Genomic DNA, 26881 nt, shown 5'->3' on the forward strand with positions numbered 1-26881 from the left:
CAGAGATTTGTCCTTTCAAGGAACTTGCAGACAAACCTTTATCCAAACCATCCTGAAGAAACTGTAAAATTCTCGGAATTCTAAAAGAATGCCAGGAAAAATGATGAGAAAGACACCAAGAAATGTAAGTCTTCCAGACTCGATAATATATCTTCCTAGATACAGATTTACGAGCCTGTAACATAGTATTAATCACAGAGTCAGAGAAACCTCTTTGACTAAGAATCAAGCGTTCGATCTCCATACCTTCAAATTTAAGGATTTGAGATCCTGATGGAAAAAAGGACCTTGTGACAGAAGGTCTGATCTTAACGGAAGAGTCCATGGTTGGCAAGAGGCCATCCGGACAAGATCCGCATACCAAAACCTGTGAGGCCATGCTGGAGCCACCAGCAGAACAAACGAGCATTCCTTCAGAATCTTGGAGATTACTCTTGGAAGAAGAACTAGAGGCGGAAAGAGATAGGCAGGATGATACTTCCAAGGAAGTGACAATGCATCCACTGCTTCCGCCTGAGGATCCCTGGATCTGGACAGATACCTGGGAAGTTTCTTGTTTAGATGAGAAGCCATCAGATCTATTTCTGGAAGTCCCCACATTTGAACAATCTGAAGAAATACCTCTGAGTGAAGAGACCATTCGCCCGGATGTAACATTTGGCGACTGAGATAATCCGCTTCCCAATTGTCTATACCTGGGATATGAACCGCAGAAATTAGACAGGAGCTGGATTCCGCCCATACCAGTATTCAAGATACTTCTTTCATAGCCAGAGGACTGTGAGTCCCTCCTTGATGATTGATATATGCCACAGTTGTGACATTGTCTGTCTGAAAACAAATGAACGATTCTCTCTTTAGAAGAGGCCATGACTGAAGAGCTCTGAAAATTGCACGGAGTTCCAAAATATTGATTGGTAATCTCACCTCCTGAGATTCCCAAACCCCTTGTGCTGTCAGAGACCCCCAAACAGCTCCCCAACCTGTCAGACTTGCATCTGTTGAAATCACAGTCCAGGTCGGAAGAACAAAAGAAGCCCCCTGAACTAAACAATGGTGATCTGTCCACCACGTCAGAGAGTGTCGTACAATCGGTTTTAAAGATATCAATTGAGATATCTTTGTGTAATCCCTGCACCACTGGTTCAGCATACAGAGCTGAAGAGGTCGCATGTGAAAACGAGCAAAGGGTATGGCGTCCGATGCAGCAGTCATAAGACCTAGAATTTCCATGCATAAGGCTACCAAAGGGAATGATTGAGACTGAAGGTTTCGACAAGGTGAAATCAATTTTAGACGTCTCTTGTCCGTTAGTGACAGAGTCATGGACACTGAATCTATCTGGAAACCTAAAAAGGTTACCCTTGTCTGAGGAATCAATGAACTTTTCGGTAAATTGATCCTCCAACCATGATCTTGAAGAAACAATACAAGTCGATTCGTATGAGATTCTGCTAAATGTGAAGACTGAGCAAGTACCAAGATATCGTCCAAATAAGGAAATACCACAATACCCTGTTCTCTGATTACAGACAGAAGGGCACCGAGAACCTTTGTAAAAATCCTTGGAGCTGTTGCTAGGCCAAACGGCAGAGCCACAAACTGGTAATGCTTGTCTAGGAAAGAGAATCTGAGAAACTCAAAGTGATCTGGATGAATCGGAATATGCAGATATGCATCCTGTAAATCTATTGTGGACATATAATGCCCTTGCTGAACAAAAGGCAGGATAGTCCTTATAGTTACCATTTTGAATGTTGGTATCCTTACATAACAATTCAATATTTTTAAATCCAGAACTGGTCTGAAGGAATTCTCCTTCTTTGTTACAATGAAGAGATTTGAATAAAACCCCAGTCCCTGTTCCAGAACTGGAACTGGCATAATTACTCCAGCCAACTCTAGATCTGAAACACATTTCAGAAATGCTTGAGCCTTCGCTGGATTTACTGGGACACGGGAAAGAAAAAATCTTTTTGCAGGAGGCCTTATCTTGAAGCCAATTCTGTACCTTTCTGAAACAATGTTCTGAATCCAAAGATTGTGAATTGAATTGATCCAAATTTCTTTAAAAAATCGTAATCTGCCCCCTACCAGCTGGGCTGGAATGAGGGCCGCACCTTCATGTGGACTTTGGAGCCGGCTTTGGTTTTCTAAAAGGCTTGGATTTATTCCAGACTGGAGATGGTTTCCAAACCGATACTGCTCCTACGGGTGAAGGATCAGGCTTTTGTTCCTTATTGTGACGAAAGGAACGAAAACGATTATTAGACCTAAATTTACCTTTAGATTTTTTTTATCCTGTGGTAAAAAAGTTCCTTTCCCTCCAGTAACAGTTGAGATAATAGAATCCAACTGTGAACCAAATAATTTATTACCCTGGAAAGAAAGGGAAAGCAAAGTTGACTTAGAAGACATATCAGCATTCCAAGTTTTAAGCCATAAAGCTCTTCTAGCTAAAATGGCTAGAGACATATACCTGACATCAACCCTAATGATATCAAAGATGGCATCACAAATAAAGTTATTAGCATGTTGAAGAAGATTAACAATGCTATGATAATTATGATTACTTGTTGCGCTAAAGCTTCTAACCAAAATATTGAAGCTGCAGCAACATCCGCTAAAGATATAGCAGGTCTAAGAAGATTACCTGAACATAAGTAAGCTTTTCTTAGAAAGGATTCAATTTTCCTATCTTAAGGATCCTTAAAGGAAGTATTATCTGCCGTAGGAATAGTAGTACGTTTAGCAAGAGTAGAGATAGCCCCATCAACCTTAGGGATTTTGTCCCAAAACTCTAATCTGTCAGATGGCACAGGATATAATTGCTTAAAACGTTTAGAAGGTGTAAATGAATTACTCAAATTATTCCATTCCCTGGAAATTACTTCAGAAATAGCATCAGGGACAGGAAAAACTTCTGGAATAACTACAGGAGATTTAAAAACCTTATTTAAACGTTTAGATTTAGTATCAAGAGGACCAGGATCCTCTATCTCTAATGCAATTAAGACTTCTTTAAGTAAAGAACGAATAAATTCCATTTTGAATAAATATGAAGATTTATCAGCATCAACCTCTGAAACAGCAAGTTTTAAAAGACCTTTTACGTTTACTAGAAGGAGGAATAACAGACATAGCCTTCTTAATGGATTTAGAAACAAAATCTCTTATGTTAACAGGAACACTCTGAGTATTAGATGTTGATGGAACAACAACAGGTAATGTAACATTACTAAAGGAAATATCTGCATTAACAAGTTTGTCATGACATTCATTACAAACAACAGCTGGAGGAACAGATACCACAAGTTTACAGCAAATACACTTAACTTTGGTAGATCCAGCACTATGCAGCGATTTTCCAGAAGTATCTTCTGACTCAGGGTCAATATGGGACATCTTGCAATATGTAATAGAAAAAACAACATACAAAGCAAAATTGATCAAATTCCTTAAATGACAGTTTCAGGAATGGGAAAAAATGCCAGTGAACAAGCTTCTAGCAACCAGAAGCAATAAACAAAGAGACTTAAATAATGTGGAGACAATAGTGACGCCCATATTTTTTAGCGCCAAAAAAGACGCCCACATTATTTGGCGCCTAAATGCTTTTGGCGCCAAAAATGACGCCACATCAGGTAACGCCGACACTTTTGGCGCACAAAAACGTCAAAAATGACGCAAACAAAGAAAAAAATTTTGCGCCAAAAAAGTCAGCGCCAAGAATGACGCAATAAAATGAAGCATTTTCAGCCCCCGCGAGCCTAACAGCCCACAGGAAAAAAGTCAAATTTTAAGGTAAGAAAAAAATGATTTATTCATATGCATTATCCCAAATATGAAACTGACTGTCTGAAATAAGGAACGTTGAACATCCTGAATCAAGGCAAATAAATGTTTGAACACATATATTTAGAACTTTATATAAAAGTTCCCAACCATAGCTTAGAGTGTCACAGAAAATAAGACTTACTTACCCCAGGACACTCATCTACATGTAGTAGAAAGCCAAACCAGTACTGAAACGAGAATCAGTAGAGGTAATGGTATATATAAGAGTATATCGTCGATCTGAAAAGGGAGGTAAGAGATGAATCTCTACGACCGATAACAGAGGACCTATGAAATAGACCCCGTAGAAGGAGATCATTGAATTCAAATAGGCAATACTCTCTTCACATCCCTCTGACATTCACTGCACGCTGAGAGGAAAACCAGGCTCCAACCTGCTGCGGAGCGCATATCAACGTAGAATCTAGCACAAACTTACTTCACCACCTCCACAGGAGGCAAAGTTTGTAAAACTGATTTGTGGGTGTGGTGAGGGGTGTATTTATAGGCATTTTGAGGTTTGGGAAACTTTGCCCCTCCTGGTAGGAATGTATATCCCATACGTCACTAGCTCATGGACTCTTGCTAATTACATGAAAGAAATTATGTTTTCTCTTGTAAGATGTATCGAGTCCACGGATTCATCCTTACTTGTGGGATACCAATACCAAAGCTTTAGGACACGGATGAAGGGAGGGACAAGACAGGGACCTTAAACTGAGGGCACCACTGCTTGTAGAACCTTTCTCCCAAAAATAGCCTTCAAAGAAGCAAAAGTATTGAATTTGGAAAAAGTATGAAGCGAAGACCAAGTTGCCGCCTTACAAATCTGTTCAACAGAAGCCTCATTTTTAAAAGCCCATGTGGAAGCCACAGCTCTAGTAGAATGAGCAGTAATCCTTTCAGGAGGCTGTCGTTCAGTAGTCTCATAGGCCAAACGGATGATGCTTTTCAGCCAAAAGGAAAGAGAGGTAGCCGTAGCCCTTTGACCTCTCCGTTTACCAGAATAAACAACAAAGAAGATGTTTGACGGAAATCTTTAGTTGCTTGTAAGTAGAATTTTAAAGCACGAACCACAAAGATTGTGTAACAGACGTTCCTTCTTAGATGAAGGATTAGGACACAAAGAAGGAACCACAATCTCTTGATTGATATTCTTATTAGAAACAACCTTAGGAAGAAACCCAGGTTTGGTACGTAAAACCACCTTATATCTGCATGGAAAACAAGGTACAGGGAATCACATTGTAAAGCAGATAGCTCAGAAACTCTTCGAGCCGAAGAGATAGCTACTAAAAACAAAACTTTCCAAGATAGAAATAAAACGGTACTGTGCCTTTAAGAGAAAAAAAGCTGCACAAGTTCTGCAAAACAGTGTAAAAAAGCAGTAAACTTAACGAAATTTTTACATTAGTATCTTACAGCCTTAGTAACTTTGCACAACTATGCAAATAAACAATTAACCCCTTAATGGCAAAACCGGATTGAAAAAAACATCAAAACCGGTAAAAAAGACTTTCAGCACCTTGCCACAGCTCTGCTGTGGTGCTTACCTGCCCTTCAGAACAATTAGTGGGGAAAAAACCTCCTTTACAGCCCTCAAACATAGCAGGAACCTCTAGAAAAGCAGTTGGATGACTCTTAAGGAAAAGAAACTGCGCAACTGAGGCGCGAAAATAGGCCCCTCCCACCTCACTCGATGTTTTGAGGCCTATTAGAAAAACACCTGAGTGTCTCTTAACCATGTGGGTTAAAAAACCCTAACACAAGCCACAATGACCCCTTCAGTCCCTTCAAAAAACGTTATAATTGCATCATTTACTGAACAAACAAAAAACGTTTTTTGCTAACAGTGTCACCAGTAACAAATGAGCCCTTCAAGTACACTGAAATTCCTACCCAAGTGTCTGAATACAGCTTACCCTTTCCCCATGGGGATATAGCCAGCCTTTTCTAGAATAAACACACTCTGTCTAGAAAAACATAGACTGAACATACCTCATATGCAGCTTAGCATGCAAACCGTTCCCCCAACTGAAGTTTTCCTGTACTCTTCAGCCCTTGTGAGAACAGCAGTGTATCTTAGTTACAAAGTGCTAAGATCATAATCCTTCTTGCAGAAATCTTCATCTCTTTTTCTGCCAAAGAGTAAATAGTACACACCGGCAACATTTAAAATAAACTTTTGCTTGAGAAATAAAAACTAACATTTTTGTCACCGTACTCGCTCTGCACTTCCTAGTTACTTAGAGTAGGCAAAGAGAATGACTGGGGGTGGAGCTAAGGGGGGGAGCTATATAGGCAGCTCTGCTGTGGGTGCTCTCTTTGCCACTTCCTGTAGGGGAGGAGAATATCCCACAAGTAAGGATGAATCCGTGGACTCGATACATCTTACAAGAGAAAAGGTTACATTAGCAGTTTCCACATTCATATCCAAAACTGACGTACAACGAAGGCATATAGAGAAGGTACTTTGCCTTATTATAACAATTTGTAATGTTATGAGGAACCACCAAACCTCTGAGGGAACAGTAAACTTTCAGATAGAGCACACTGTTTTAAACAGATTTCCAATTTACTTCAATTATCTATAATTTGCTTTATTTTTTGGTATCTTTTATTGAAAATCAAACCTAGGTAGGTACAGGGGAAGCAAAGCAATGCTACAAGCTAGCTGCTGATTGGTGGTTGCACACATGTCACTTGTTATTATTTCACCCTATGTGTAGCTCTCAGTAGTGACTACTGCTTCTTTAGCAAAGAATACCAATAGAATGAAGCAAATTTGATAACAGAAGAGAAATGGAAAGCTGTTTAAAATGATATGCTCTGCCTGAATTATGTAAAAGATTTTGGGCTTCCCTCCCTTTAAATGTGAGTTTTCTGATGCAATAATAAACTTTGAGAAACCATTTTAATTTATCCTATTTAGTACAGCATTTAATGTCAAATTGATTAGTCCATCATACTTCATAAAACTCTGCTTTTAAATCTATTGTACAGAGACTAAGTGCTCTTTAATGCTTAGTTTAACAAGCCGTTAAGTAATTATTTTTCATTTCAGAGGTATTGTATATATTAGTGCAGCCTTGTTCTTTGTACAATTAGCAATCAGAACAGAACCTGACATGGTTGTATATAGTTGTACTTAACTTGTTGAACATAAAAAAAAAGAAAAAAAAAAAAGTAGGATTTAAGGTTAAACAGAAAATTTCACCATCCCTCAAAGGAACATGACACACTGAGACGGTATTATAAAATTACAATTCTGTCACTATATAAATCCCTAGTAAGACCTCACCTTCAGTATGGAGTGCAGTTCTGAGGACCAATCTCAAAAAACATATTGCAGACTTAGAAAAAGTTCAGAGAAAGGACACAAAACTAATAAGTGGAATGGAGAATTTAAGCTATCAGGAAAGGTTAGCCAAATTGGATCAGTTTTCTCTAGAAAAAAGGCACTTGAGAGGTGACATGAATAAGTTATATAAATATATTCAAGGCCCATATACAGAGATGGTAGAAGCTCTGTTTATTCCAAGAAAATTGTTTGTGACAAGAAGTCACAATTTAAGGATGGAAGAAAGTAGATTTAATCTCCTGCAATGTAAACTTTTTGTCACTGTAAGAGCAATCAAATTGTGGAGCTCATTACCTAAGGAGGTAGTAAATGCCAATAACTTAGATATATTTAAAAATGGTTTAAATACATTTCTGGCTAGAAACAGAATTCAGTGATATGATTACTGGTGTTCAATGGGTCACCCTTTTTAATGGGATTAATTTACGATACCCTGGAGCTTTTATTGTAAGTATATAAAGATTTGTATAGGTTGAACTCAAACTTCTGTCTTTTTTTAACCTCAATTACTATGTAAAATTTTAAATTATAAGCAGTAAAATTTCTGTACACATTCACTAATGATTTGGTTATTATTTAATTGGTTTGGTACACACATTGCGTACTTCTACTACACTATACCTACCATTAAAAATGTCTGCGACCAAGTAACTTCTTAAAATTGTAAATTCATTAAGTAAATTAGAGAAGAATGGTCCCAGTGATCTCCCGCGCCCGCTCAAAACCAGGGTGCAAACAGTTTTACAAGAGACTAGAGAATTTTGCGACAGTAAATGGAACTAAAACAATAAAAACTCCTCTTACCTCCTCTTCTTTTTTCTTTCCTGCTCTTCGGGCAGCTTTTTCCTTTAGCCTCTTTTCCTAAAAAAAAAAAAATTGAATTAATGTACTGGTGAACATTTCTTCATTGATTTTTTTCTATTAAAAAACATGGAGGAAAATTCATAAAAATAAATTACATCATTTGAAGCACGGCCAAAAAGGAGCAAGTAATTTTCCAAGCTAGGAACTGAACAATGTCATGGGCTACTGAACAAATAATCTCTTTATCCATATGTAACCCTTTTTCACCACTCAAGAGCGACACAATAGTTATATGTAGGACGACAAACAGGACAAATTACTCCAAGAAAAAAAAAGGGAAAAAACCCCAAAACACAATTTTGTTGCTATTTATTTAAAAAAAAAATGTTTTTAATTGTATTAAAGGGATATGAAACAAAAATTAAAAAAAACTCATGATTCAGATAGAGCATGCAATTTTAAACAACTTTCTATTTTACTTCTATTATCAAATTTTAATTGTACTCTTCGTATCTTTTGTTGAAAAGAAAGCAGGGACGTAAACTCAGGCGCACGCACGTGTCATGAGCACTGCATGGCAGCATTTGTGCAAGAATGTTATTACCAATATACAAGAGCACTAAATCGCAACACTATCTCCTGCCATGTAGTGCTCCAGAGACCTACCTAGGTATCTCTTCACACAAAGAACACCATGAGTGTAAAGTAAATTTGATTATAGAAGTAAATTGGAAACATTTTTAAAATTGCATTCTCCATTTGAATCACACAAGAAAAATGTTGTGTTTCATATCCCTTTAAGATATAAACATTGAATTACAAATATTATTAATTTATTGCATTAGTAAGTGGCACATTTTTCATTCAACGCCTATATGTTGTATAAAATAGACATTTTAGCATTTGGACTTTCTCAAGTTTTTCGTGTAATGAACTTTATTCAGTCTTTTTTATATATGAATCTTTGAATCTTATATCTTCATATTTAATGCTTCAAGCTGTACTAAAAGAAATTACTAACATTTAAAGGGTGATAAAGTTGTTACAGATACAAATGCCCAAATTCAGAATTCGAAAATCCAAATTTATTCTGAAATATAAAAAAAAAAAAAAAAAAAAAAAAAAGAAAAAAAAAAAAAGATCAAAAACGACCTTTTGGTTGCATGTATACACTGTATAATGATAGCTAAATGACAAAAGCTATTGTTGTTTGCACTTGGTCCCATACACTCCAAAGTGCCCCATATTTTTACAGATGCAAAAACTCCAAAATCCAACCTATTCCGAAATCCAAACCTTTTCCGCTCCCAGTTTGGATAATGGGCTTTTCTACCTGTACATGAAATCAGACTTTTTGTTTATGTGTCTGACAAAAGTTAAAGATGCTTATAAGGACAGTGAAGTCAAAATTAAACTCATGATTTAGATAGGAAGTTTATTAGTACTGTATGCACTGTTTACTTCTATTATTATTATCATCATTTATTTGTAGAGTGCCAATGGATTCCACAGTGCTATAGACATGAGTCTAAAATGCAAGGTGACAATGATGGAAAAAATATGGAATGCTTCACCAATTTGTGATTATCAAAGGTTTTTTTTATTAGCTTGGTATCCTTTCATGAAGAATATACCTAGGTATGCTCAGGAGCGGCAATGCACTACTGCAGCTAACTGCTGATTGGTGGCTGCACATATAGGCATCTTGCCAACAGTTTATACAATGTGTTAAGATGACTCCAGGAAGAGCATTGCTGCTCCTCAGCCTATTTTTTTAACAAAGAATATCATGAGAATGAAGCAAATTTGATAGTAGAAGTAAATTGGAGAGTGAATGTTCTATCTGAATCATGAAAGTAATGACATTACTGTCCCTTTAATACAGAAAATGAATTCCTTTTAGATTCAATAGCAATTGGTAATGCACCTTTAGAGAGATATGAGTTACACACCTCAGAGTCTGCAAATACAAAGTAAAGCGCACAAATTAATGGCAGATGTGTAATTTACATTATTCTTGAGAAATGTCAGGGGGCGTGGCCAAAACGCATTGATGTTTGTTATTAACTTAAAGGGCCATTATACACTCTTTTTCTTTGCATAAATGTTTTGTAGATGATCTATTTATAAAGCCCATAAAGTTTTTTTTTTTTTTAAAAATTTATAATTTTGCTTATTTTTTAATAACATTGCTCTGATTTTCAGACTCCTAACCAAGCCCCAAAGTTGTATTTGAATACCGTCAGCTGCCTTCTCCAGCTTGCTCCTGTTTGTGTAAAGGGTCTTTTCATATGCAAAAGAAGGGGGAGGGGGGAGTGTCTTATTTCCCACTTGCAGTGGGCTTTTCAACAAAGCTAAACTGAAAGCTTCTAAGTACGTTTTTAAACAGTTTTATACTGGATTTTTATATCAGTATCTGTGCATCTTATTCTTTATAGTAGTGTCTATTACATGCAGTTATATGAAAATGAGTGTATACTGTCCCTTTAAAGGGGACAGGCTAATACAGAATTGTTATCGTTTAAAAATATAGATAATCCCTTTATTACCCATTCCCCAGTTGTGCATATCCAACAGTTATATTAATACACGTTTTACCTCTGTGATTATCTTGTATCTAAGCCTCTGCAGGCTGCCCCCTTATTTCAGTTTGTTTGACAGACTTGCATTTTAGCCAATCAGTGCCCTCTTTTATAAGTAACTCCATGAGCATGAGCACAATGTTATCTATATGGCACAAATAAACTAGCACCCTCAAGCTGTAAAAAAACTGTTAAATACATTCAGAGAAGAGGCGTCCTTCAAGGGCTTATAAATTAGCATGTGAGCCTACCTAGGTTTAGCTTTCAACAAAGAAAACTAAGAACAAAGCAAATTTGAAGATACAATTAAATTGGAAAGTTATTTAAAATAACATGCCCTATCTAAATCAAGAAAGTTTAACTTTAACTAGACTGTTCCTTTAAAGGACCATTCAATGGAGAAGAATTGCATAATTAACACGTGCATAATACATGTGTAAAGACAATGCAATAACACTTACTTTGAATTTCAAATAAGCAGTAGATTTTCCCCCCTATTTGCTGGCCCCCTTTATCATGGTTCCTCAGCCAATCACAGACTACTATACATAGACCCAGTGAACTTGTGCATATAAAAAAGACACATTTAGATCATGGACGTAAATTGAAACTTAAAACTGCATGCTCTATCTGAATCTATCTGCATGGTCTATTAATGTTATTTTTTAATTTTAGTGTCTCTTTAAATGTATTAAATTGAAGAACCTAGTGCCGTGCACAGTTTAAAAAAAAAAACTGGAGCCATAGTGTGTAATTTTAAAAATCTTTTTAAAATATACTTCTCTCTTCAAATACCTAGGTAGGCTTAGGAATGTGCAGAGTGGAGTAATATATAGCAGCAGTCTAATTTAACTTAGACTTTCACATCCCTGTCAATTTACTTCTGTTATCAAATTAACTTTGATCTCTTTGCATTGTTTATTAAAAAGCACAGCTAGGCAGGCTCAGGAGCTGCAGTGCACTACTGGGAGCTAGCTGGTGATTGATGGCCATACACATTTACCTATTTTCATTGGCTGAACCAGATGTGTACAGCTAGCTCCCAATAATGCATTGCTGCTCTGCAGCTGAACTTAAAGGGATAGGAAAGTCAAAATTTAACTTGCAGGATTCAGATGAAGGATGTCATTTTAAGATACTTCTAAATTCACTTCTATTTTCAAATGTGCCTCGCTCTCTTGGTATCCCTTGTTGAAAAAGAATACACACATACCCTACACTAATGAGAGCTAGCTGCTGATTGGTGCCTGCACATATTTGTCAAGATGTGTTAAGCTAGCTGCCAGTAGTGCAGTGCTGTTCCTTCAGCAAAGGATAACAAGAGAATGAAGCATATTTGATAATAGAAGTAAATTGCGAAGTTGTTTAAATTGTATGATCTATCCAAATCATGAAAGAAAATTTTGGGGTTTCCTATCTATTTGACTATGTATTTAATTCATTTGCAGGGGTTAAAAATGCGCTAAAAAAATTACAGTATTTTCTTTTTGCCCTTTAATGACAAATCAAGCCTTTGACAAGGCTCTTATTATTGACAGTCTGACAGGGCCAACATGTACGCTGAGAAACAAAACCATCTAGGTATAATATGATGAAAACACCACCTCCCATATCATCTTCAGAACTTTAGAAATACGTAAACCAACCTGAATCGCTATGCTTAATGCAGCAACTATTAAGTCTGCAAAATAAACGTATCCCAGTTTCATGATAAGGTCACAAATTTGAATTACAAGTTATAAAACTATTAACATCTAAAGCGATACTTTATAGCGCATGTTAAGGAGACGCAAGACAAAAACGAATGTTTGGTATACAGTCCTATCATCTTCTGCTGCTCTTAAGTCATCTGCATTTGGGATGATAAGGAAAAATCATTTGGTAGCACAGCAACAAAAGGCAATTTAAATTCAGCAGCAGTATGCGAGGAGAAATATAATGAGATATGAGATGATTTATTTCTTTAATTTGCAGTAAGTATGAGAAAGGAAACTGTCTCCACATTTTTGAAGCAATATCTGAACTTCTCTTGTGCTAATCTATTACACCTTCTCATCCTCACATAATTGTGTTCTCGAAAGAAGAGCCTGCAGCGTTCGCTCACGAAACAAATACAGTTTTAGTAACTTTTTTTTAACACAGAAAGAAGACCCTTCCTTATATCTGAATGACAAATGAAATTGTATTTATTATTATTTTTTTTAATTTTTACCAACTGGTAAAACATCACATTAAAAGGGACAGTAAACTTGCAAAATAACGTTTTATAATTCTGCACATACAGTATATAACCCAAAGAAAGTGTAAGCTCTTATGTTGAAGTGAATGTAAACTTTCATCAATTTTTTAAAATACTATTAAAAACAGGGGCACTTTCATTGATGAAAGTTTACATTGCACCATATATTTAGAAATACTTACCTTTTACTTCTTCAAAGCCGGATTGGCATCTACCGCCTGCAGGTCCTCTGTAAATAAGCCACCATTGACTAAACCAGCTTCCTCCAATCACGGCTTCCCCCCAGAGCGTCCATCTTGTGAGGCCCTGCCGTGATTGGAGGAAGCCGGTTTCGTCATTGGTGATGCATTTACAGAGGACCTGCAGACAGGGGATGCTGATTCGGCTTTGAAGAAGTAAAAGGTAAGTATTTGTATAATACGGTGGTGCAATGTAAACTTTCATCAATGAAAGTGCCCCTGTTTTTAATAGAATATTTAAAAACCGGCACTAATTGATGAATGTTTACACTTTAAGTGAGAAAAAGAATAGTTTTATCAGTCTATAATTTTCTTTTCTTATTCCTTTTTTCAATGGAACAATCACCTAAAAGGCCCATTAAACTGCAAAAAGAAAATGCTCTTATATGTTAAAGGGACATGAAACCCAACATTTTTCTTTCATGATTCAAATAGTACAATTTGAAAAAAACATTAAAATTTTCTTCTATTATGTAATTTGCTTCATTATTTAGGTATCCTTTGTTGAAGAAATAGCAATGCACATGGGTAAGCCAATCACACAAGGCATCTATGTGCAGCTACCAATCAGCAGCTACTGAGCCTATTTATAAATAATTTCCCACAAAGGATATCAAGAGAATGAAGCAAATTAGATCATAAAAGTGAATTGGAAAGTTGTTTAAAATCGTATGTCTATATTTTAGGGATAGCCAAAGTTTCTGGCTCCTAGCTTTTGAACAAATGTGTTAAGCTCTGAACTACAGTCAGCAGTATGATGCTGCTCCTGAGCTGAACTTTTCACTAAAGGACACCAATAGACTAAGTACATTTACAGAAGTAAATTGCAGGTTCTACCTGAATCATAACGTTTTATTAGCACTGCAAAAGGATGTTAAAGGCAAGGGTTTATATCTGCAGACAGAAACATTCAAAAGAGAGAAAAAAAATATCTAAATTTGAGGAAATTGCAGAAGCTGAATGCTCTGGTTTATACTTCCAGGTGCAGGTTTACAGGCATACCAGGGGACTCGACCTCTTGAGACATCATCTTTCCTACCACAAGGCATCTTATCAATTACTTAAGTTCACTTATCTGAACAAAGCAGGAAGGGATGTCTGGGAGAATAAAGCTTGCTACAGTCATGTGCAGACATGATAATAAATAAATAGGCATGAAATGTGTAAGGGAAACGCCAAAATTACATCACTGACGATATCACCAAGCCATGGTAACCAACTTTCATCATGACAAAATAAACCAGCTAGAGTCTGCCTATGCCTACAGGCAGTCAGGGTACCAGATACAATGATACATATATCCACTCGGAAAGTCTAAAGGAAAAATGTGTAAAGTATATGAGAGTGCCTTATGTTGGTTTCACTTGAAAAATCACATACACTATGAGGCCTAATAATTATTTATTGAGATGCATAAAATCCAACACATAGCCATGAAATCGACTTATGCAAGGTTGGCAGTAAAATGGGTCATACTAAAGAGCTCAGTGGCCTTAAACATGTCATTGTCATAGGATGCCACAAGTCAGTTTAAGAAATTGCTGCCCTACTAGATCTGCGCCAGTCAACAGCAGAATTGTTATCATTTAAAAAGATAGATAATCCCTGTATTACCCATTCCCTAGTTTTGCATAACCAACACAGTTAAATAAATGCACTTTTTACCTCTGTGATTACCTTGTATCTAAGCCTCTGCAAATACCCCTTATTTCAGTTCTTTTAACAGACATCTATTTTAGCCAATCAGAGCTGGCTCCCTGGAACTCCACGTGCATGAGCACAGTGTAATCTATATGACACACATGAACCAACACCCTCTACTGGTGAAAAACTGTCAAAATGCCCTGAGATATGAGGTGGCCTTCAAGGGCTTAGAAATTAGCATATGAACCTCCTAGGTTTAGCTTTCAACTAAAAATACCAAGAGAACAAAGCAAAATTGGTGATAAAAGTAAATTGGAAAATTGTTTAAAAATACATGCTCTATCTGAAGCATGAAAGTTTATTTTGGACTAGACTGTCCCTTTAAGTGGAAATTTCTAGGAGCAACGACACCCCAGTCACAAAGTTGTAGACCACGCAAAATTTTCCTATCATCTGTTGCATCACTCTTTACATAGCTCCAAACTGCCTCTGGAAACAACATAAGCAGAAGAAGTGTGCATCAGAAACTTCATGAAATGGGTTCCCATGGCCGAGCAGCTGTACACAAGCCTCACACCATGCCCAATGCTGAAGTGGTATAAAGTGTACAAAAACTTGACTCTGAAGGAGCGGAAATGTGTTCTCTGGAGTAATGAATCACACTTAACTATTTGGCTATCTTGTGGAACAATCTGGATGTGACGGATGCCAGTAGAGTGCTACCTACCAGAATGCATAGTGCCTACTGTAAAGTCTGGTGAAGGAGGGAAAATGATCTTTGCTGTTTTTCTGGTTTTGGGCTAGGCGCCTTAGGTTCTAATGCAGGGTCATCTTAATGCTACAGAATACAAAGACTTTTAGGACCACTCAATGCAGAAGAATTGCATAATTAACAAGTGCATAATAAAAAGACAGCAATAACCACTACTCTGAATTTCAAATAAACTTATTTTTTTCTGACAAATTTATTTTTTCTTCCATTTGTCTGGCCCCCTGTATCATGTGACAGACATCAGCCAATCATAGACTAGTATACATATACCATGTGAGCTTGTGACCATCCTCAGTAGGATATTGTTCCCCAGAAAGTGTGTATATAAAAAGATTGTGCAAAATTTGATAAAGGAAGTAAATTGGAAAGTGTCTTAAAACTACATGCTCTTTCTGAATAATAAAAGTTTATTTTGACTTGAGTGTCCCTTTAAGACTATGGGGTACTTTCAAATTTGTGGAAACAGTTTCCTTTCCTGTTCCAGGATAACTGTGATCTTGTGCACAAAACGAGGTCCATGAAAACTTAATTTAACAAGTTTGGTGTGGATGAACTTCAGTGGCCTGTACAGAGCTCTGACCTCAATCTCATTGAACACCTTTAGGAAGAATTGTTATGCTGATAGCAAGACAGACCTTCTCATCCAACCGGTACCTGACCTCAAAAATGCTCTCATAGCTGAATGGGCACAAATTCCCAGAGCGACACTCCAAAATGTTGTGAAAAGTTTTCCTAGAAGAGTAGTGGCTGTTCTAGCGACAAAGGGATTGAACCTGAAGCGATCTCAAAAATAAATTGAGTATCCATGGGGGAGACGGTGCCCTAATTACAAGTCTAATACACACTAGAGAAAGGACAAATGTCAGAATATCTGAAACCCTTGTAAGCTTTTTTTTTTTGGTCAAGGACAGAAAGATCAGAGATTTGACCCTCCAAGGAACTGCGTTTCAGAAGAACTAAGCAATCAGTCTCCATACCATTCCGCTGAGAAATTCTGGATCTGGATGAAGAAACTATTTTGAAGAAGCGGAAGCTTCCACAGAAGAGAAAAGACAACATTTAAATAAGATCCTCATATGAAGTCCTGCCCGGCCACGCTGGAGCAATGAAAAATACCGGAGAGCCCTCCTGATTTATTTTAAACTTTTACTAAGATAAGACAGGTAACTAGAGAATTATAAATGTACATTAGACTCTAAGACCACAGAACCACCAGCGCATCTATTAGGGTAGCCTGCATTTCCTTGGCCCTGAAAAAAATATCTTGGAAGATAATGATAACAAACGAGACTCCATTTTGTTTATCCAATGACCCTCATCTGGAAACCATCAGATCAAAGACTTTGTGGTTCAGGGACTCCTCCCTCAAATGAAAGGTTTTGCAACCTAGAAAATCTGCCTTCCAAATGTCATGCAATGATTGTGCTCCGCCAAAAGGAGAAGGCTTCAAACTTCAATCATTGCCAGAGAACTCCTTGTTTCTCTTAACCCTTTGAGTGCTAAGCACTTTCCCGCCTGGGTGTTAAGGTGATTTAAGAGTTTTTAAAAAAAAACAGAATTTATGCTTACCTGATAAATTACTTTCTCCAACGGTGTGTCCGGTCCACGGCGTCATCCTTACTTGTGGGATATTCTCTTCCCCAACAGGAAATGGCAAAGAGCCCAGCAAAGCTGGTCATATGATCCCTCCTAGGCTCCGCCTACCCCAGTCATTCGACCGACGTACAGGAGGAAATATGCATAGGAGAAACCATATGATACCGTGGTGACTGTAGTTAGAGAAAATAATTCATCAGACCTGATTAAAAAAACCAGGGCGGGCCGTGGACCGGACACACCGTTGGAGAAAGTAATTTATCAGGTAAGCATAAATTCTGTTTTCTCCAAAATAGGTGTGTCCGGTCCACGGCGTCATCCTTACTTGTGGGAACCAATACCAAAGCTTTAGGACACGGATGAAGGGAGGGAGCAAATCAGGTCACCTAGATGGAAGGCACCACGGCTTGCAAAACCTTTCTCCCAAAAATAGCCTCTGAAGAAGCAAAAGTATCAAATTTGTAAAATTTGGCAAAAGTGTGCAGTGAAGACCAAGTCGCTGCCTTACATATCTGGTCAACAGAAGCCTCGTTCTTGAAGGCCCATGTGGAAGCCACAGCCCTAGTGGAGTGAGCTGTGATTCTTTCAGGAGGCTGCCGTCCGGCAGTCTCATAAGCCAAACGGATAATGCTTTTAAGCCAAAAGGAAAGAGAGGTAGAAGTTGCTTTTTGACCTCTCCTTTTACCAGAATAAACAACAAACAAAGAAGAAGTTTGTCTGAAATCTTTAGTGGCCTCTAAATAGAATTTTAGAGAACGGACTACGTCCAAATTGTGTAACAAACGTTCCTTCTTTGAAACTGGATTCGGGCACAAAGAAGGTACAACTATCTCCTGGTTAATATTCTTGTTGGAAACAACTTTCGGAAGAAAACCCAGGCTTAGTACGCAAAACCACCTTATCTGCATGGAACACCAGATAGGGCGGAGAACACTGCAGAGCAGATAACTCAGAAACTCTTCTAGCAGAAGAAATTGCAACCAAAAACAAAACTTTCCAAGATAATAACTTAATATCTACGGAATGTAAGGGTTCAAACGGAACTCCTTGAAGAACTGAAAGAACTAGATTAAGACTCCAGGGAGGAGTCAAGGGTCTGTAAACAGGCTTGATTCTAACCAGAGCCTGAACAAACGCTTGAACGTCTGGCACAGCTGCCAGCCTTTTGTGAAGTAAAACAGATAACGCAGAAATCTGTCCCTTCAGAGAACTTGCAGATAATCCCTTCTCCAAACCCTCTTGTAGAAAGGATAAAATTCTAGGAATTTTTATCTTGTTCCATGGGAATCCTTTAGATTCACACCAATAGATATATTTTTTCCATATCTTATGGTAAAGTTTTCTAGTTACCGGCTTCCTAGCCTGAATCAGAGTATCTATTACAGAATCTGAAAACCCACGCTTTGATAAAATCAAGCGTTCAATCTCCAAGCAGTCAGTTGGAGAGAAACCAGATTCGGATGTTCGAATGGACCTTGAACAAGAAGGTCCTGTCTCAAAGGTAGCTTCCATGGTGGAGCCGATGACATATTCACCAGGTCTGCATACCAAGTCCTGCGTGGCCACGCAGGAGCTATCAAGATCACCAAAGCCCTCTCCTGGTTGATCCTGGCTACCAGCCTGGGAATGAGAGAAAACGGTGGGAAAACATAAGCTAGGTTGAAGGTCCAAGGTGCTACTAGTGCATCTACTAGAGTCGCCTTGGGATCCCTGGATCTGGACCCGTAACAAGGAACCTTGAAGTTCTGACGAGACGCCATCAGATCCATGTCTGGAATGCCCCATAATTGAGTTATTTGGGCAAAGATTTCCGGGTGGAGTTCCCACTCCCCCGGATGGAATGTCTGACGACTCAGAAAATCCGCTTCCCAATTTTCCACTCCTGGGATGTGGATTGCAGACAAGTGGCAGGAGTGATCCTCCGCCCATTGAATTATCTTGGTCACTTCCTCCATCGCCAGGGAACTCCTTGTTCCCCCCTGATGGTTGATATATGCAACTGTCGTCATGTTGTCTGATTGAAACCTTATGAATTTGGCCTCCGCTAGATGAGGCCAAGCTTTGAGAGCATTGAATATCGCTCTCAGTTCCAGAATGTTTATCGGGAGAAGAGATTCTTCCCGAGACCATAGACCCTGAGCTTTCAGGGGTTCCCAGACCGCGCCCCAGCCCACCAGACTGGCGTCGGTCGTGACAATGACCCACTCTGGTCTGCGGAAGCTCATTCCCTGTGACAGGTTGTCCAGGATTAGCCACCAACGGAGTGAATCTCTGGTCCTTTGATCTACTTGAATCGTCGGAGACAAGTCTGTATAATCCCCATTCCACTGTCTGAGCATGCACAGTTGTAATGGTCTTAGATGAATTCGTGCAAAAGGAACTATGTCCATTGCTGCAACCATCAATCCTATTACTTCCATGCACTGCGCTATGGAAGGACGAAGAACAGAATGAAGAACTTGACAAGAGCTTAGAAGTTTTGATTTTCTGACCTCTGTCAGAAAAATCCTCATTTCTAAGGAGTCTATTATTGTTCCCAAGAAGGGAACTCTTGTTGACGGGGAAAGAGAACTTTTTTCTATGTTTACTTTCCATCCGTGAGATCTGAGAAAGGCTAGGACGATGTCCGTATGAGCCTTTGCTTTTGACAGAGACGACGCTTGAATCAGGATGTCGTCCAAGTACGGTACTACTGCAATGCCCCTTGGTCTTAGAACCGCTAGAAGGGACCCTAGTACCTTTGTGAAAATTCACGGAGCAGTGGCTAATCCGAATGGAAGTGCCACAAACTGGTAATGCTTGTCCAGAAAAGCGAACCTTAGGAACTGATGATGTTCCTTGTGGATAGGAATATGGAGGTACGCATCCTTTAAATCCACCGTGGTCATAAATTGACCTTCCTGGATGGTAGGAAGGATCGTTCGAATGGTTTCCATTTTGAACGATGGAACCCTGAGAAATTTGTTTAGGATCTTGAGATCTAGAATTGGTCTGAATGTTCCCTCTTTTTTGGGAACTATGAACAGGTTGGAGTAAAACCCCATCCCTTGTTCTCTTATTGGAACTGGATGAATTACTCCCATCCTTAACAGGTCTTCTACGCAATGTAAGAATGCCTGTCTTTTTATTTGGTTTGAAGATAATTGAGACCTGTGGAACCTTCCCCTTGGGGGTAGTTCCTTGAATTCCAGGAGATAACCTTGAGAAACTATTTCTAGTGCCCAAGGATCCTGAACATCTCTTGCCCAGGCCTGAGCAAAGAGAGAAAGTCTGCCCCCCACCAGATCCGGTCCCGGATCGGGGGCCATCCCTTCATGCTGTTTTGGTAGCAGTGGCAGGCTTCTTGGCCTGCTTACCCTTGTTCCAGCCTTGCATCGGTCTCCAGGCTGGTTTGGGTTGAGAAGTATTACCCTCTTGCTTAGAGGATGTAGAAGTAGAGGCTGGTCCGTTTCTGCGAAAGGGACGAAAATTAGGCTTATTTCTAGCCTTAAAAGACCTATCCTGAGGAAGGGCGTGGCCCTTTCCTCCGGTGATGTCTGAAATAATCTCTTTTAAATCAGGACCAAACAGTGTTTTGCCCTTGAAAGGGATGTTAAGCAATTTTGTCTTGGAAGACACATCCGCTGACCAAGACTTTAGCCAGAGCGCTCTGCGCGCCACGATAGCAAACCCTGAATTTTTCGCCGCTAATCTCGCTAATTGCAAAGCGGCATCTAGAATAAAAGAGTTAGCCAATTTAAGTGCATGAACTCTGTCCATAACCTCCTCATACGAAGATTCTTTATTGAGCGACTTTTCTAGTTCTTCGAACCAGAAACACGCTGCCGTAGTGACAGGAACAATGCATGAAATTGGTTGAAGAAGGTAACCTTGCTGAACAAACATTCTTTTAAGCAAACCCTCTAATTTTTTATCCATAGGATCTTTAAAAGCACAACTATCTTCTATGGGAATAGTAGTGCGTTTGTTTAGAGTAGAGACCGCCCCCTCGACCTTAGGGACTGTCTGCCATAAGTCCTTTCTGGGGTCGACTATAGGAAATAATTTCTTAAATATAGGGGGAGGCACAAAAGGTATGCCGGGCCTTTCCCATTCCTTGTTTACTATGTCCGCCACCCGCTTGGGTATAGGAAAAACATCGGGGGGCACCGGAACCTCTAGGAACTTGTCCATCTTACATAATTTCTCTGGAATGACCAAATTGTCACAATCATCCAGAGTAGATAATACCTCCTTAAGCAGTGCGCGGAGATGTTCTAATTTAAATTTAAATGTTACAACATCAGGTTCAGCTTGTTGAGAAATTTTTCCTGAATCTGAAATTTCTCCCTCAGACAAAACCTCCCTCCTGGCCCCTTCAGATTGGTGTGAGGGTATGTCAGAAGCGTTATCATCAGCGTCCTCTTGCTCTTCAGTGTTTAAAACAGAGCAATCGCGCTTTCTTTGATAAGTAGGCATTTTAGATAAAATATTTGCAATAGAATTATCCATAACAGCCGTTAATTGTTGCATAGTAATAAGTATTGGCGCACTAGATGTACTAGGGGCCTCTTGTGTGGGCAAAACTGGTGTAGACACAGAAGGGGGTGATGCAGTACCATGCTTACTCCCCTCATCTGAAGAATCATCTTGGGCACTATTATTATCTGTGGCATCATTGTCCCTACTTTGTTTGGACACCATGTCACAATTATCACATATATTTAAATGGGGAGACACATTGGCTTTCATACATATAGAACATCGTTTATCTGATGGTTCAGACATGTTAAACAGGCTTAAACTTGTCAACAAAGCACAAAAAACGTTTTAAAATAAAACCGTTACTGTGACTTTAAATTTTAAACAGAACACACTTTATTACTGAATATGCGAAAAAGTATGAAGCAATTGTTCAAAATTCACCAAAATTTAACCACAGTGTCTTAAAGCCTTAAAAGTATTGCACACCAAATTTGAAAGCTTTAACCCTTAAAATAACGGAACCGGAGCCGTTTTTACATTTAACCCCTATACAGTCCCAGGAATCTGCTTTGCTGAGACCCAACCAAGTCCAGAGGGGAATACAATACCAAATGACGCCTTCTATAAGCTTTTTCAGTGGATCTTAGCTCCTCACACATGCATCTGCATGCCTTGCCTTCCAAAAACAACTGTGCATTAGTGGCGCGAAAATGAGGCTCTGCCTATGACTAGAGAAGGCCCCCATCTGAAAAAGGTGTCCATACAGTGCCTGACGTTTTTTTAACAACAATCCCCAAGATTATAATAACTATAAAGCGCTATAATCTGTCAAATATGCTTAGCAAGTAATCGTTTTAGCCCAGAAAAATGTCTACCAGTTTTTTAAGCCCTTATAAAGCCTTTATTCTTTTACTTAATCTAAGAAAATGGCTTACCGGTCCCCATAGGGAAAATGACAGCCTTCCAGCATTACCAAGTCGTGTTAGAAATGTGGCCATCATACCTCAGGCAGAAAAGTCTGCCAACTGCTTCCCCCAACTGAAGTTACTTCATCTCAACAGTGCTGTGTGGAAACAGCAATCGATTTTAGTAACGTTTGCTAAAATCATCTTCCTCTCACAAACAGAAATCTTCTTCTCTTTTCTGTTTCAGAGTAAATAGTACATACCAGCACTATTTTAAAATAACAAACACTTGATTGAAGAATAAAAACTACATTTAAACACCAAAAAACTCTTAGCCATCTCCGTGGAGATGTTGCCTGTGCAACGGCAAAGAGAATGACTAGGGTAGGCGGAGCCTAGGAGGGATCATATGACCAGCTTTGCTGGGCTCTTTGCCATTTCCTGTTGGGGAAGAGAATATCCCACAAGTAAGGATGACGCCGTGGACCGGACACACCTATGTTGGAGAAAAAAATTTGAATTTTTTTTTTTTTACTTTTGTATTTTTTTTCCAGATCCCCAAAACTTACACCGTTAGGTTAGGCGATTACCTTTCCAACGGTGGTCTTGGGGTCTGTAGCTGCTTAGATGCCAAAGATACAGGCATCTAAGCAGCATGCCCCCTTTCCCTATACTTTGTATTGTACATTTTTAATTAAGGTGCGCGGTGACGTCATCACGTCATTGCGCGTGATGTCACAGCGCAAAATGTGAAGCCCCGGCGATGCCTGTTACTATGCAGGCCCGATCGCCGGTGTAGGAGCAGGTGGGAGCCCCCAGATCTCCCTCAAGGTGGGAGAGTGCTAGCGACGGCTCTGAGCCGTCGTTCGCACCAGAGTGGGAAACTGACGGCTCAGAGCCGTCGTTAGCACTCAAGGGGTTAAAGGACCACTCAACGCAGTAGAATTGCATAATTAACAAGTGCATAATAAAAAAGACAATGATTTAACACCTACTCTGAATTTCAAATAAGCAGATTTTTTTCTCCCATTTGCCAGTCCCCTGTATTATGTGACAGATGTCAGTCAATCACAGACTAGTATACGTATAACGTGTGAGCTTGTGCACATACTCAGTAGTATCTTGTTCCCCAGAAAGTGTGTATATAGAAAGAATGTGCAAAATTGTATAATGGAAGTAAATTGGAAAGGGTCTTAAAACAGTATGCTCTATCTGAATCATATGAGTTTATTTTGACTTGAGTGTCCCTTTAATGATTTAAATATGCCACATCTGTCACGTTGTCCTTCTTGAACATAGGCAAACCTTGCAGGGCACGAAAGATCACACAGAGTTGTAAAATAATTATGGGAAACCTCGCCTCCTGAGGTGACCAAACTCCCTGCGCCTGACGGCACCCCAGATGCCCCCTCCCCTGCCCGAAAGGCTAGCATCTGCAATAATTAGCTCTCAAGAAGGACAATTAAAAGAAGCTTCTTGGATTATGGACCTGTGAGATATCCATTAAGAGAGAAATTGTTGAGACTTGAGCTTCACACAAATTGACTGAAAATCTGAAGAATCTCTTTTCCAATGCCGAAGCATGACCAGCTAATGGGGATGCAAGTAAAACCTTGCAAAAATAATGGTGTTTGACATTGTAACCATCTGACCTAATACCTCCATACACTGAGCAATAAATGGCTGGTTCAAAACCTGAAATTCTGCATTGACCCTATGCAACATCTTTCAGCAATTTTCTGCTAGGGAAAAAAGCATAGAAATCGAATCTATAACCACTCACAGAAAAATCACTCTAGTGTCCAGGAACAGTAAACTTTTTGTGATTTTGATGTTCAAACCATGATTCCACAAGCGTTAAATCACAGACACCCAGAAACAAAGAAGAAGCTTGAAAAGAATGTTGTCCAGGGAAGGAGCGACTGAGCTCCTATTTGCACCTATTGTTGATAGTAGGGGCTCCCAGAACCTTGATAAAGATTCTTAGAGCCATCGAGAGGCCAAATGTAAGAGCCACAAATATGATCAGGATTGTTCCAAGAGGAAAACCTGAAAATGTTGTAATGGTCCCAGAGAACCATTACAGTCTTACACATAGTACAGTGTAGTATCCAGACTGGTATTTAGGTTAGAATAAATTAAATCATAATATGCATAAACAGGCAGGTAGAAACAATAGTGCAACACTGTGAAAGTCTTTACCCCCACCGTATACTGAGATATATATATATACACAATACCCCTTAAAAAGCTTTTGTTGTGGGTACTTTACCCCTACCGCACATGCATAGAATCAGTGAAGAAATAGTGCCCCTCCTTAGCGCTATGGAAGAGCCCGCACAGCACTGAAGATGGTGATGCACTGAGGAGAAGGAAGAGAGCGGCAGCGCTGTAGTGAGTGCAAACAAAACCTTAACTTCTTCCTCTCCAGAGTGTTGTTGATTGTCCAACAGCGCTGTGAGCGCTAATAACAAAAAAATGCTCACACAAAAATCCCCCACACAAGCACCACAACAGAGAAATACCCATTGCAGCCCCAGCAAAGGCACACACATGAAGCATCAAACTACAAGATCCAAATGGGGCACACTGTAGGCATCCACACACATCCCTTTGACAACACTGCCTCATTCACCTGTTTTCCTGTAAAGGCAAAAATTAAGACTGATGGGAAGCAGGAAGTGGGAGGAATTAAAGCTCCTGATGTGTAATTTTTGCCCGACTCCTGGTGGAGGGAACTTAATCCTGAATGTTATGGCTCGTGGACTCTCACCACCTTATGAAAGAAAAGTGGTTGCATCTATATGCATTACTAAGAACTGAATATTAATACATTAAATGGCCAGTAAATCAAAGATTAAACTTGTATTAGTCAGGCAAAGCATTTAATTTAAAACAACTTTACAGTTTAAATCTATTATCACATTTACTTTGTTCTCATAGTATGCTTTGTTGAAGAGTACACCTAGGTAGGCTCAACAGCAGCAATGCACAGTTGGGAGCAAGCTGGTGATTGGGTATTGCGCGTATATTGGCTCCTGCTCAACCATCGTATTCAGCCATCTCCTAGTTGTGAATTACTGCTACTACTGAGTCTGACTAGGTTTACGCTACAACAAAGGATACCAAGAGAAGTAAGCAAAACTGAGAATGCAAATTTAAACAGTGATGTTATGAGAATTTTAGAACAAATAGAAATATTAATATTTGAGTTTTATAGTTCTTGATTAACAATTCCCCACTATAAATTTCAGCTTTCCTGCTAAATGTAACTGTTAAACAAGATTCAACACATTTGCAGTGCAGAGTATTTTTCATAATTTTTCTTAAAACAAAAAATAGACACACATATTAACGGGAAAACGTCTAAAGGAACTATAGGAAATATACATCAAATTATCTTTCCTTACCAAATTACTGCTATCTTTATTTTAATAAGCAGTTTCTATGGAGAATTTATACGAAGAAAAAAAAAAAGCTAGTTGCTAAGCAGTTAAATAAAGCAAACTAACTTTACATATAATTTTACATATAATATAATCTTAAAATATCGAGGAGTAAATAACATTGATTAAACATATACATGGTGATGTAATATTTATATATTTTTTATAGAGATGCCAAATTCATGGTAAGTGAAAATAAAATAATTCCCTATATTGAGCGAAAAGATTAATTACACTGAACGTGTTGCATTCAGATTTCACGCTGATTAGTGTAAATTTACACCGATTACAAGAACACACAATAAAGCAGGTTTTTTATTATTTATGGACCTGTATACATATTTGACTCCATGTGTCATTTAATCTTACTTTTATTAAATGAAATGTAATTTAAAAAGTAACAATTACTAATTATCTTTGTAGTTTGCAGAATAGCTACGTATTAAAATACGATATCTTTCATGGTGTTGAGAGTCCACAAACCAATACTACTGGGAATTCCACTTCTGACCACTAAGAGGAGGCAAAGATTCCCAAAACGCCAGAAGGATTTAAAAACCCTCCCACGTTACTGGAAACTAGTCTGATTTATAGTCAAACAAGAAAAAAGGTGAAGGGAATAAATAGCTGCATACTTGAACTGTTGCCAGAAAAAAATACACTCAAAAATAATCAAAAGCCATCAAAAAATGGGTGGGTATCATGGACTCTCACCACCATGAAAAAACAAATTTATCAGGTAAGCATAAATTATATTTTCTCCTGGAAAACTAATACCTAAGAAGTGGAGTCCATGAGTCCATGAGTAATTGGGGCAGGACAAAATATTTAATTATATATATATATATATATATATACATATATATATATATACACACACACACACACATATATATATACACACACATATACACACATACACACACTAGTCCTAAAGCCTGTTTACAATGGCCATTTTTTGCAGTACAGCGGTCCCACCCCTTGCTCGCTCT

The 26881-nt window shown here is 38.6% G+C and overlaps 1 protein-coding gene across 1 annotated transcript in view; it reads right to left on the reverse strand.

Moving 5' to 3' along the window:
- Nucleotides 1-26881, reverse strand: part of DDX10 (DEAD-box helicase 10) — an 856778-nt gene that overhangs the window by 249961 nt on the left and 579936 nt on the right. The window contains exon 16 of the mRNA XM_053708541.1: nt 8003-8059. Coding sequence (XP_053564516.1) covers nt 8003-8059 — 57 coding nt within the window. The remainder of the gene's footprint in view (nt 1-8002; nt 8060-26881) is intronic.

The sequence above is a fragment of the Bombina bombina genome, chromosome 3 (genome assembly GCF_027579735.1).
Source record: "Bombina bombina isolate aBomBom1 chromosome 3, aBomBom1.pri, whole genome shotgun sequence".
NCBI lineage: Eukaryota > Metazoa > Chordata > Amphibia > Anura > Bombinatoridae > Bombina > Bombina bombina.